General features: G+C 37.3%; 1 protein-coding gene across 2 annotated transcripts in view; it reads left to right on the top strand.

Annotated features, from left to right (window-relative positions):
• The window catches only part of LOC121996252 (structural maintenance of chromosomes protein 5-like), a 40,633-nt gene extending 27,935 nt beyond the window's left edge, over window positions 1–12,698 (top strand). The window contains exons 22-30 of one of the 2 annotated variants that reach the window (XM_042550157.1): window positions 10,022–10,138; window positions 10,205–10,282; window positions 10,385–10,484; window positions 10,559–10,613; window positions 11,290–11,338; window positions 11,423–11,510; window positions 11,590–11,662; window positions 11,745–11,848; window positions 11,946–12,698. In XM_042550157.1, the coding sequence (XP_042406091.1) occupies window positions 10,022–10,138; window positions 10,205–10,282; window positions 10,385–10,484; window positions 10,559–10,613; window positions 11,290–11,338; window positions 11,423–11,510; window positions 11,590–11,662; window positions 11,745–11,848; window positions 11,946–12,001 (720 nt within the window). In that variant the 3' untranslated portion in view covers window positions 12,002–12,698. Of the gene's footprint in view, window positions 1–10,021; window positions 10,139–10,204; window positions 10,288–10,384; window positions 10,485–10,558; window positions 10,614–11,289; window positions 11,339–11,422; window positions 11,511–11,589; window positions 11,663–11,744; window positions 11,849–11,945 lie in introns of those variants that run through there. The other variant, XR_006116003.1, reaches the window with a different exon arrangement.
• Window positions 12,699–14,204: the final 1,506 nt, after the last annotated feature.

The following is a 14,204-nucleotide window of genomic DNA, read 5'->3' as shown; positions in this document are numbered from 1 at the left end:
GATTCCAAGAATTAATGACACAAAGGTTCAAGCTATCCTAGATACAGGTGCTACGACCTGTTGCATCTGTCAAAATGCTTTACCAAAAGAAGCCTTTGAATATATAAATTACAAGGTCCTTTTTTCTGGTATCAATTCCCAACAAGAGGCAACTAAAAAAACTCAGAAATGGATACATGATGATTGGGGTTCACAAATTCAGAATTCCTTTTACCTACCAATTAGAAATGAATTTGAAAGACGGGATTCAAATGTTGGTAGAATGCAATTTTATCAAATCCATGGCTGGGGGATTACGAATAGAAGGATCTGAAATTACCTTCTATAAAGAAATTACCACCATAAAAACCTCTCCAGAAGTATTCGTCTCAGCAAAAGCCATTTCAGAGCTGGATATGAATGAAGAAGAATATTTAAGTATGCATGAAGATCTATTCATCCCTCAACATTCCTTAACAGCCGTTGATTTCAAGATGAGATATGCCACAACCATGCAGAAGTTAAAGGATGCTGGATACATTGGGGAAGATCCATTACTACAATGGTCAAAAAACAAGGTAATATGTACTTTGGATATTATAAATCTTGATATTACAATACAGGATAAACCCTTGAAGCATGTCACACCAGCAATGGAGGCAACTTTTAAAGTACATATTGAGGCCCTATTAAAATTGAAGGTAATTCAGCCCAGCATGAGCCGGCATAGGACAATGGCCTTCATAGTCCAATCAGGAACTACAGTGGATCCAGTCACCAAGCAAGAAAAGAAGGGTAAAGAACGGCTTGTCTTCAACTACAAGACGCTGAATGACAACACCCATAAAGATCAATACTCATTACTAGGGATAAACCTCATTTTAAAGAAAATTGGTAACAGTAAGGTCTTCTCAAAGTTTGATCTAAAATCCGGCTTTCACCAAGTCATGATGGCAAAGGAGTCAATACCCTGGACAACATTTTTAGTACAACAAGGCTTGTTTGAATGACTAGTAATGCTATTCGGATTAAAAAATGCACCCGCCGTTTTCCAAAGAAAAATGGACAATTCTTTCAAGGGATGTGAAGAGTTCCTGGTAGTTTATATCGATGACATTTTGGTATTCTCTGAAGATGAAGAACAACACTGTGCTCATCTCAATATAGTATTGGAAATTTGTCAAAAGGAAGGTTTGGTCTTATCTCCAACAAAGATGAAGATAGCCCAGCCAGAGATGGAGTTCTTGGGCGTAGTTGTTGGTAATCGAAAAATACGACTACAACAGCACATTATTAAGAAAGTTATTGAATTTGATGAAAAAACCCTGATCACTTTGAAGGGTTTACGATCATTTCTGGGCATATTAAATTATGCAAGGTCGCATATACCCAATCTCAGTAAAATATTAGGACCATTGTATTCAAAAACATCTCCACACGGCGATCGACGCTTTAAGGAATCAGATTGGGTTATAATTCGACAAATCAAGTCACTGGTACAATCTTTGCCTGACTTAGAGTTACCCCCTAACCATGCATATGTTATTATTGAAATAGATGGCAGTATGGAAGGATGGGGAGACGTCTGTAAGTGGAAGGAAAAACAGTATGACCCAAGAAATACAGAAAAAATCTATGCCTATGCCAGTGGAAAATTTTCAACAGTAAAGTCAACAATTGATGCTGAAATACATGCATGTATGGAGGCATTAACCGCAATGAAGATCCATTACCTGGACAGAAAGGAGGTAATATTACGCACGGATTGTCATGCTATAATCAAGTTTTTCAACAAATCCGTGAATAACAAACCATCCCGGGTAAGATGGATAAATTTTACTGACTATATTACTGGTACATGTGTCGACATCAAGTTTGAACACATCTCGGGGACGAGCAATGAGTTAGCAGATGCCCTGTCAGGTTGGTGCATCACATCACCAATAAAGCATCCTTATCTGATGATCAAAGGCAATTTCTAAAGCAAGTTGATGAGTCCATGGACGAGACGCAAGGAGCAGATGACACCGTAAAAGGTGTCATGGGAAAAATCATCATAGCACTCATGGCTAAAGTTACTTTTAAAAAAAGTTGAGATGACAGATCAATAATTGGCACAATGGAGGTAGATCTCTCAGGAGGTACGCAACTCGTTTATATAGCCCCAAATATGCTTTTAAGCATAGATGATTTCTTTAATCATATTGAAATAGCCATACAAACACATGGCTATGAGGAATGGAATACTGCGGACTCCAATCTGTTAATTACCCGAGGAATAATTGGCCGACTGACTAATACAAGTTATGCGGGTTTTCGTTATAATGTTCAAAATGTTGCAGACTATTTGGCTAGTACAGGTATTCATGCAGTATCAGCAACTCCAAGAACCATTGAGGAGTTACAAGGAATGAAATGGATCTTACAACCACCAAGTTCTTCTCAGATCCGAAATCCACAAGAGTTAAGAACCACAACCTTGATGGATGGATCTATTGCTCTCTCATTTCAAGGCTATCAAGCAACAAAAAACCCTATACCCAGAAGAATGAGCAATTTTGATACTGAAGGAATTCAGAATGAAGGAGAAGAAGCATTTGCGGGTGTATTTATTGAAGCAGATCCCACTAACAGATGGGAAGCGTTAGGACAACCAGATACAAATCCCAGATGGGATACTCTGGGAGAGCCAAGTGGGAGGTATGACTTTTATGTTAATTATGCTGCACCTCCTCCGGCTCCCTTTATTCCTCCTACCAGGCCTACATGGGATGATGACGATGATGAGCATAGTACGGATGCAGCAGAAGCTAAAGTTACTTCTACTTCTGAAGCAGTTTTCCCTAGTATATGGGAAGACACTCCGTGGGAAGAAGACCCATATCTTGATATTTATGGGTTTGATGATGAAGAAAATTCTTCTCAAAATATGAATGAATCTCATATTGTGGAGGAAGATTATGAAGACGAAGAGGAAGAAGACTTAAGTGTGCACTTCTTGGGGTTAGAAAATCTTGAAAATGATTATCCTATTTCACCTAACACTGTTCTTCCTGATGAACAACACCAGGTTAACTGGGATGATTCTAGTAGTGAATCAGAAAATTATTGGCAAAACGTAGTTGAACAAGTTGAACATATGGAGGAACAATACTTTGCAACCCAAGCAACAGAACGAATGGGTGAATTATCAATACAGGAGATTTCATCAACAGAGGATGAAGGAAACAGTCATACCGAGCAACAAGATGTCACAAATGAAATTGCTCATGCAGGAATTGAAGCTCCTTTAATTGAACAATTGGAAGGATTAGAATATCCTATTCTCCGAAGCATGATGAATCAAGCAATCAATGAAAATGCATTCTCTAGTACCAGCGCTATTTCATGGTATAATCCCCCACCAGAACCTTTAATGGGACAAATTAACTATCCACCAGCGCAGGTTAATGTAAGAACAGCACAACAACCAGAGACAGCGATCAACGGAAAATTCAAACCACGAGGATACAACCATCAGCCGTAGACTCTACCATCAGCCCAAACTAATGATGGAGCAATCTTAATTCTCCCAGAAGACATTGGGCAATATTCTGAGGTAATATCCAGGTGGGAATCTATTACAAGTAATCTGGTTAATCAGAAGACCTGGTTGGATAACGCCCAAAAGGTACAGTTTATTGAAAATTTACTTGATGAAAATGAAAAGAAAATGTGGATACAATGGCGGATGGCTTATGCTGCTGAGTATGAGGCCCTCATACAAATGGCTGGGGAAACCTAGAACATTTTATCCGCTATAAGAAGATCCTTTCTACTTGAGGATCCTTATCAAGGGTCTACAGTAGAGCAAGACCAGGCATATATTGATATTGAAAGGTTATCTTGCAATAGCATGAAAGATATATTTAATTATCTTAATGTTTATAAAGTTTTGGCAGCAAAATCAGGCCGGATGTTCATAAGCACTGAACTTTCTGATAAGTTATTTCGAAAGATGCCACCTATAATCGGAAATGAGATCGAGGCAGCCTTTAAAGCAAAATACCCAGCTAATCAGGTTGGTGTAATACCAAGAATACATTTTACGTACCAGTATTTGGCAGAAATATGCAAAAAGGAAGTCATACAAAGATTCCAATACCGGGCTACTATAAGGGTCAAAAACAAAAGAAATATGGATCGGCAAAAACTACAAAGGGAAGCCACACGATTCCCATGTTCGGGTCTTTAAGAAAAAGAAGGCAGATCAACAGAAAAAATTAGTCTTCAGGGTGGACAAAGGAAAGACTAATTTTTTCTATTGATCTGCCTTCTTTTTCTTAAAGACCCGAACATGGGAATCGTGTGGCTTCCCTTTGTAGTTTTTTGCCTTTCGCAGTCCATATTTCTTCTGTTTGTTGTAGTATCCTGGTATTGGGATCTTGCTACAAAAGGCGAGGTCTTTGACACTCTTTTTTATGGCTGCCTTTTTGCATATTTCTGCCAAATACTGGTACGTAAAATGTATTCTTGGTATTACACCAACCTGATTAGCTAGGTATTTTGCTTTAAAGACTGCCTCGATCTCATTTCCGATTATAGGTGGCATCTTTCGAAATAACTTATCAGAAAGTTCAGTGCTTATGAACATCCGGCCTGATTTGGCTGCCAAAACTTTATAATCATTAAGATAATTAAATATATCTTTCATGCTATTGCAAGATAACCTTTCAATATCAATATATGTCTGGTCTTGCTCTACTATAGACCCTTGATAAGGATCCTCAAGTAGAAAGGATCTTCTTATAGCGGATAAAATGTTCTGGGTTTCCCCAGCCATTTGTATGAGGGCCTCATACTCAGCAGCATAAGCCATCCGCCATTGTATCCACATTTTCTTTTCATTTTCATCAAGTAAATTTTCAATAAACTGTACCTTCTGGGCGTTATCCAACCAGGTCTTCTAATTAACCAGATTACTTGTAATAGATTCCCACCTGGATATTACCTCAGAATATTGCCCAATGTCTTCTGGGAGAATTAAGATTGCTCCATCATTAGTTTGGGCTGATGGTTGTATCCTCATGGTTTGAATTTTCCGTTGATCGCTGTCTCTGGTTGTTGTGCTGTTCTTACATTAACCTGCGCTGGTGGATAGTTAATTTGTCCCATTAAAGGTTCTGGTGGGGGATTATACCTTGAAATAACGCTGGTACTAGAGAATGCATTTTCATTGATTGCTTGATTCATCATGCTTCGAAGAATAGGATATTCTAATCCTTCCAATTGTTCAATTAAAGGAGCTTCAATTCCTGCATGAGCAATTTCATTTGTGACATCTTGTTGCTCGGTATGACTGTTTCCTTCATCCTCTGTTGATGAAATCTCCTGTATTGATAATTCATCCATTCGTTCTGTTGCTTGGGTTGCAAAGTATTGTTCCTCCATATGTTCAACTTGTTCAACTACGTTTTGCCAATAATTTTCTGATTCACTACTAGAATCATCCCAGTTAACCTGGTGTTGTTCATCAGGAAGAACAGTGTTAGTTGAAATAGGATAATCATTTTCAAGATTTTCTAACCCCAAGAAGTGCACACTTAAGTCTTCTTCCTCTTCGTCTTCATAATCTTCCTCCACAATATGAGATTCATTCATATTTTGAGAAGAATTTTCTTCATCATCAAACCCATAAATATCAAGATATGGGTCTTCTTCCCACGGAGTGTCTTCCCATATACTAGGGAAAACTGCTTCAGAAATAACTTCAGCTTCTGCTGCATCCGTACTATGCTCATCATCGTCATCATCCCATGTAGGCCTGGTAGGAGGAATAAAGGGAGCCGGAGGAGGTGCAGCATAATTAACATAAAAGTCATACCTCCCACTTGGCTCTCCCAGAGTATCCCATCTGGGATTTGTATCTGGTTGTCCTAACGCTTCCCATCTGTTAGTGGGATCTGCTTCAATAAATACACCCGCAAATTCTTCTTCTCCTTCATTCTGAATTCCTTCAGTATCAAAATTGCTCATTCTTCTGGGTGTAGGGTTTTTTGTTGCAATATTTCCTTTTGAAGTTGCAATATCGCTTGTTGTAGTTTCTTTTGCTCCTTTAATAAATTCTGCAGCAACTGAGTTATCCCCAAATGATTTTGGGTTATTAGATCCAGGAGAACTTTGTATTCTGAAATTGAGACTTTAGAGTGTAAAAGCAGTCGGTCATAAATAACACCAATATTATTTGAGATTCCTTTTAAAGAGTCCTTAGTTTCTAAGTCAAGGTATTCTAGGTTGGCGGTTCTTGAGTTTTGATACCAATTTCTTATAGATTGTTCAAATCTTTCTGTCATTTTTCAAGGTAAAATTTGAATAGTTTCTTACCCTTCAAGCTTACCATAAAACTCAGGTTCAGATCCATATACCGCCTCCTGCCTTTAAATGATCTTACTAAGGCCTTTTATGGCTCCATATAGGGTTCAAACGCTATAGAATTTTACCATGAAAAATATAGAAATATGGTACATACCTTAAGATACTGCCTTCACAGAATACCCGTGGGTATTTAGCCAAGAATATCCATTAAAACCTCGCTCTGATACCAAATTAAAACGTGGCTTTAAACAAGAGGAAAACTTGAGTCTAGACCTAGCAGTACTTGAACTCAGGAAATTTTTATTGGAATAAAACACCTTACACTTCACAAGCTTACAAGACTCAAGCTTAGAGGACTCAGAACTTAGTAGGACTTCGAGGTTTGCTCGCTTGCCCTTCTAAGTTAACAAACTAGAGCTTATATAGAGGTTTTAGAAGGAATAAGATAAAGACCGGGTGTGCTTGAGGGGCCCCATCGTCATCTTTATTTCTTTTCCTACTTTACCTCAGTGCCATTTATCATCTTATCCACAAGCTGTATTATTACATAACTTTTACACATAGTGGACTCTATTATTGGTGGTGGAGTCGTTTCTTTTGAAAAAAGTGGCTCCCCGAGGCTCAACTTTTTTTAAAAGTAATTTTAGCCATGAGTGCTATGATGGTTTTTCCCAGGACACCTTTCACGGCGTCATCTGCTCCTTGCGTCTCGTCCATGGACTCATCAACTTGCTTTAGAAATTGCCTTTGATCATCAGATAAGGATGCTTTATTGGTGATGTGATGCACCAACCTTGACAGGGCATTTGCTAACTCATTGCTTGTCCCCGAGATGTGTTCAAACTTGATGTCGACACATGTACCAGTAATATAGTCAGTAAAATTTATCCATCTTACCCGGGATGGTTTGTTATTCACGGATTTGTTGAAAAACTTGATTATAGCATGACAATCCGTGCGTAATGTTATCTCCGTTCTGTCCAGGTAGTGGATCTTCATTGTGGTTAATGCCTCCATACATGCATGTATTTCAGCATCAATGGTTGACTTTACTGTTGAAAATTTTCCACTGGCATAGGCACAGAATTTTTTTGTATTTCTTGGGTCATACTGTTTTTCCTTCCACTTACAGACGCCTCCCCATCCTTCCATACTGCCATCTGTTTCCATAATAACATATGCATGGTTAGGGGGTATCTCTAAGTCAGGCAAAGATTGTACCAGTGACTTGATTTGCTGAATTATAGCCCAATCTGATTCCTTAAAGCGCCGATCGCCATGTGGAGATGTTTTTGAATACAGCGGTCCCAATATTTTACTGAGATTGGGTATTTGCGACCTTGCATAATTTAATATGCCCAGAAATGATCGTAAACCCTTCAAAGTGAGCAGTGTTTTTTCATCAAATTCAATAACTTTCTTAATAATGTGCTGTTGTAGTCGTATTTTTCGATTACCAACAACTACGCCCAAGAACTCCATCTCTGGCTGGACTATCTTCATCTTTGTTGGAGATAAGATCAAACCTTCCTTTTGACAAATTTCCAATACTATATTGAGATGAGCACAGTGTTGTTCTTCATCTTCGGAGAATTCCAAAATGTCATCGATATAAACTACCAGGAACTCTTCACATCCCTTGAAAGAATTGTCCATTTTCCTTTGGAAAACAGCAGGTGCATTTTTTAATCCGAATGACATTACTAGCCATTCAAACAAGCCCTGTGGTACTAAGAATGTTGTCCAGGGTATTGACTCCTTTGCCATTATGACTTGGTGAAAGCCGGATTTTTGATCAAACTTTGAGAAGACCTTACTGTTACCAATTTTCTTTAAAATGAGGTTTATCCCTGGTAATGAGTATTGATCTTTATGGGTGTTGTCATTCAGCGTCTTGTAGTTGAAGACAAGCCGTTCTTTACCCTTCTTTTCTTGCTTGGTGACTGATTGGACTATGAAGGCCATTGTCCTATGCCGGCTCATGCTGGGTTGAATTACCTTCAATTTTAATAGGGCCTCAATATGTACTTTAAAAGTTGCCTCCATTGCTGGTGTGACATGCTTCAAGGGATTATCCTGTATTGTAATATCAGGATTTATAATATCCAAAGTACATATTACCTTGTTTTTTGACCAGTGTAGTAATGGATCTTCCCCAATATATCCAGCATCCTTTAACTTCTGCATGGTTGTGGCATATCTCATCTTGAAATCAACGGCTGTTAAGGAATGTTGAGGGATGAATAGATCTTCATGCATACTTAAATATTCTTCTTCATTCATATCCAGCTCTGAAATGACTTTTGCTGAGACGAATACTTCTGGAGAGGTTTTTATGGTGGTAATTTCTTTATAGAAGGTAATTTCAGATCCTTCTATTCGTAATCCCCCAGCCATGGATTTGATAAAATTGCATTCTACCAACATTTGAATCCCGTCTTTCAAATTCATTTCTAATTGGTAGGTAAAAGGAATTCTGAATTTGTGAACCCCAATCATCATGTATCCATTTCTGAGTTTTTTTAGTTGCCTCTTGTTGGGAATTGATACCAGAAAAAAGGACCTTGTAATTTATATATTCAAAGGCTTCTTTTGGTAAAGCATTTTGACAGATGCAACAGGTCGTAGCACCTGTATCTAGGATAGCTTGAACCTTTGTGTCATTAATTCTTGGAATCTGGAGGATAATTTCAATATTGTAGAGGCGATTAATTAATGACTTCCTGGCTGCCGAGAATATCAATTCACCAGAAGACCTTGGCTCTTCAATTTCTGTTGAACCAAAAGAACCAGTCCCTCGAATTGTTTGCCTTAAATCATTTACCTCCATTACTGGTGGTGCCATGATTTTTTCAAATACTAACTGAGCAATTGATCTGCCATGCTCAAGGGATAAGGTTAGGTCAGGATGGGGGGCTTGAGAAAATTTCTCATGTGATCAACGAGAGAAGGGCGTGCAGGGGAAAGAATTTACTGGCAAGTGAAGACGGAAGTCAAAGAGGAAAGCTTGGTCCTTGTAGAAGACACTCATGACTTGCAGAAGAAACTTGCAATCAAGGATGAGTTCATGAATCACTTCCCACGTCCATTCTGCCCATTCACTTGTATACTGGGGGGGCATTGAAGCTTCTCCTGTGCAGAATGAAATTTTTTTCACTTGTGTTGATCGGCAGATCAACTAAATGCCAATTGATTTGGGATAGAAAGGAAACCAAGCTTTAACCTAAAGGAAAAACAAGCTGAGAAAATGGGTCAATTCAGTTTCAGGTTTTTGGTTGTTTTATCCGGTTGGTTATCAAGTTGTTTCAGATTCTTCCAGTACATATAATATTTATAAATACTACATACTTAACCGAACTGATTATGGTTTCTTTTGTAAAATCTAATACCTAAATGCCATACATTCCTAAACCTGAAATACAATCCAAAAACTCAAAGAGTTGGGTTGATTTGGATCAGTCTGTGTTGGGTTGCTGGTGATGAAATCACTTGGTTCTTTGTCAGACCTATGCTTTTGTTTGTTGTTAAATTTGTTGAGAGCCTAAATCCCTTGTTGCCTTTTGCAAACCTTTTTGGTTAATTCTTGGTTATACCTTGGAGAACCATATGTACTAGTTGATGCATTGTCATGGGATTGGCTAATGCATTTCTTTTCAGTCATTGAATTTTGTTTCGTAAATATTTGAAGATGCCAGGTACAATAGAGGAACTGGAGGCCGCAATTCAAGATAATATATCTGAAGCAAACTCGATTTTGTTTCTTAATCAGAATATTCTAGAAGAATATGAAAATCGCCAACACAAGGTAAATGAATGTGTATTACATAAAAAATCATGAATATTCTGTTTGACTTCTGTCTATATCTGACAGATAGAAGCCATAGAAGCTAAACTTCAGATGGATGAAAGCGAATTAAGTGGATGTTTGCATGAGATCAACACATTGAAGGTTATGTGAGTTTACATAATACTCATATAGGCATCTTTGTTTACTCTTTTGACAGGTATTATTGGTTTGTTGTGGAAAATACGTTTTTAACTAATCATGCAGGAAAGTTGGCTTCCCATGTTGCGGAATCTTGTTGCCAAGATAAATGAAACCTTCAGTATGAACTTTCAAGAGATGGCTGTTGCTGGAGAGGTTTCTCTGGGTATAAGGATTATTGTTTTCAACTGTTAAATCTAAGTTACTTATTTCTCATTTACATTTTTTGTTGTCTTGTAGATGAGCATGGCATGGATTTTGACAAGTATGGAATACTTATAAAAGTCAAGTTCAGGTTAGTTTCTTATCTAGGAAAATTGCCAAGTTCTATTTATGGTTGGCACTTAAGTTGGTTCAGCAAGAAATACTATAAACGTTTTAACTTACAAGAAATTCCAGTAAAACAAAAATTAACAATGGCAAAGAAAAGCTTTGTACTTGTTAACCTCTTTGAAAATATGATTTTAAAGCATGTATTTTATCAATCAACATTTGTCCTGTTGGATTGCATTACTTGGTCATATGATTAACATTTGTTCCTCCAACCCTTGACTGGCTTTAGCAAATTTAAATCCCATACCTCTCATATTTTTCCTAATGCAAGTGAGGCAAGATTATCAATGCTGTGTGAAACAGTCTGATCTTACTATCTCATTATACTATGTGCGTCTAATGGGAAACAACTGCAGGGGGCTGCATGTTATATTCTTTTTGGGAAACAACTGCAGGGCCAAATTTTATTCTGCAAAATGTTTGAAAGTTTGCAGTGTCTGCTTGTTTCTTGCGGTCAGTCATGTAGAAGTGTTTTTCTTTCATATGCTATGCTGCCTAAAATTTTGATCTATAAAACTAGATTTTTCTTCCTTGCCTGCTCGTTCTTATCTTTTATCATTAATCTGGGTGCTATCTGACCGACGCTCTTTCTTTCAGTTCTTGTATTTCCCATCCCTCATCCCTGATTTTTTTGTCAGGCAATCTGGGCAACTTCAAGTGCTGAGTGCTCATCACCAGTCTGGAGGGGTATGAGAGAAGCTTCGAGTCCAATATCTTTATTTTTTTTAATCTGCTTGGCTGATGAACTTTCTCTTAATTATTTTCCCTTAGGAACGCTCAGTTTCAACCATTCTTTATCTCGTATCTATTCAAGATCTCACTAATTGCCCCTTCCGTGTGGTTGATGAGATCAATCAAGGTATGCTGCTGCCTGACTTGATATATTTTTCCTTCATATGTCATAATTACACATTATTGTTCAAAATTTTGAAACATAGGAATGGACCCTATAAATGAGAGGAAAATGTTTCAACAGCTTGTCAGGGCAGCCAGTCAGCCAAATACGCCTCAGTAAGAATAATACGATGCCTTATTCTTTTACGTTTGTTTGCTGTCAATATATATGCCACTTCTGTGAAAATGTTTTCTGTAGGTGTTTTTTGCTGACACCAAAATTGCTTCCTGAGCTGGAATACACTGATGCTTGTAGCATTCTGAATGTGATGAATGGACCCTGGACAGAAAAAGCCGCTAAAGGTCTACAAACACGACAACATTATTGTTCAATTCAAATTTTACCGCTTTGACAGCAATTTTTTTTTTAAACTCTTGGCTTCCCTCCATTGTGTTTCAGCTTGGAGTCGGGGTGGGTGTTGGCGTACAGTGATTGGTTTGGCAGAAGAATCTTAAGTAGAGGAATTGTTCATCCACCAATTCCTCAGAGATGGAACAGATTCGACTAGCTGTTACTTTGGTCGTTCTCTTGGCTCTCGTTTCTTCACTTGTGAATGTGGGGGTTATTAATGATGGAAGGGATAAACCAATTTTTGGCGTCATTTCGATAATGTTTGCTTGAGGAGATGCTGGTGGGAATCAAAATTTGTATATTTTGTGGTGGGCGAGAGTTGTATTTTGTACAGTAAATTAGAGATTATGTATATTTGGTGCTAGGCGGCACATTTAAGTGCATCTCTTGTAGCCTTTTCTATTGTAGACATTTATGTGCTGAAGATTCTTCCCCATCACTTTTTATGCATCGCTGAAGCATAACGAGAATTTCTGGAGTGAATGTGCAGTTTCAAAAGCCATTCTGTGCAAGTCAGTATGGATGTTATCATTTCATTTCTTCACTGTATAATATGGGGAATTGATCGTGTGATATTTACTCAATTCACTTAAAGATTAAAATTAAGATAAAATTTTATTTCCTTCTCCTATGATTGTATGTAATAGTTACTATAGTATTGATTTTTAAAGGTGATGTAGTTGTTATGATATTGTAACAACTATTGTGTATCTATTGCGTTGTAGTAGTTGTATCGTTGTAACAAGCATTGTACAATTGTAATAGTTATAAAATTATTATAGTTACTGCATCGTTGTAGTAGTTATTATATAGTTGTAGTAACTATTATATATAGTTGTTACAATGTTGTAGCAATTAATATGTAGTAGCTATTAAAATGTTGTAGCATCAGTACCGTGATTTTTGTATGTAATAATAGAAAATTTTTGTATGTAATAATAGAAAGAGAAGATAAAATTTTATTTTAATTTAAGGGAAAAGAGAGAAATTGTTGTACATAGATAAGAGAGGATTTAAAAAAAAATAAAATTGAGTTTTGACTGGGTATTATCCATGTCGGATATTGCTCACGGTCGCACAGGAAGCGTCGGACAAGCGTCGGGCAGTATATCATTTTTGTCTCTAAAATTATCAATTGTTACCTTCATATTCTAATTGATTTGATTAATTTCACATGTGAGTTTATGCAATAACAAATGTAACAGGGTGAAAATAGCAGTCCATATTTATAGCAAATGGTTTGAAAACTGTTACATGTGAGTCTACGGAAAATTATGATGGGACAAGTTAATAAAATGTTGGTGAAATATTTTGGCTTAAAGAATAATATGTATTCTAGTTTATATTTACAAGATTAGTAACAAGTCACAACACAACACTCTTTAAAGAAAGATTTTTTTGTACGAGGTTTCTTGATTTTCAAGGGGTGGCTCATCTTACAAATCAATGGGTTGTGAAGTAGGAACCAGAATTTTGAAGGCAAAATTTCTTGTGTTAGCCTTGTGATTTTTGTGTTTATAACTTCATTATTTTAGCTGCATTACCCCAGCACTTCATGAATCATCTCAAGGCAATTGAGCCCTCATCATATGATAATGATAAATAAATCTTAACTAACTATTGTTGCATTAAATGAAATTGTTTAGCTAGCTCATGAAGCAGCTTGAGAAAATCAGTGTCGCCTATTAATTTATGGAGTTCTAGTGGAATGCAGCTTGAAAGATGGAGAATTTTCGCAGTCAAGTTCCCAAGCTCTTAAACAAGAAAAGCTCTTTATTGCTGTCCTTGGGTATTTCTGCACTACTCTTCCTTCACGATTAAGACATTATGATCAAATATTCAACTCGCATAGAAATAAATAATTCGTTAAATATCTAACATACCGTTTTCAGTTTGTTGGTAGCCTTCGCGAAGCTTGCGCTTTGACATTCCAGCTTAGATCGAAGTGATGTGTCCTCATCAAGACATTTGAATTGTTAAAACACATATAATTGATTTTTTTAGACAATTATAAATAAATTAAGTTAGAAACATCCAGAGGCATGTTAATTGGAAATAATCTGGGAGGCTCAGGTAGAGCAACAGCAACCACAGGACGCTGAGGTTTATGCTTTGGGGATGTTCTCTGTAATCAGCTGCCTTGTGGATGTCCTGTGGATGAAGCAATCACAGGATGATGCTCTGTGAATGTTCCTGATTGCTAGGCTCAGGTGCAAATAGGAGGATGCTCTCTGGATGTTCTCTGTGGATCCGATGGCTTCGTTTGGTCAAGGAGTAGTCTTTTAAGACGAATCTTGCCTTTTCCTG

Source organism: Zingiber officinale, chromosome 6A (genome assembly GCF_018446385.1).
Source record: "Zingiber officinale cultivar Zhangliang chromosome 6A, Zo_v1.1, whole genome shotgun sequence".
Taxonomy (NCBI): domain Eukaryota; kingdom Viridiplantae; phylum Streptophyta; class Magnoliopsida; order Zingiberales; family Zingiberaceae; genus Zingiber; species Zingiber officinale.
This window is presented reverse-complemented; position numbering and strand designations above follow the sequence as displayed.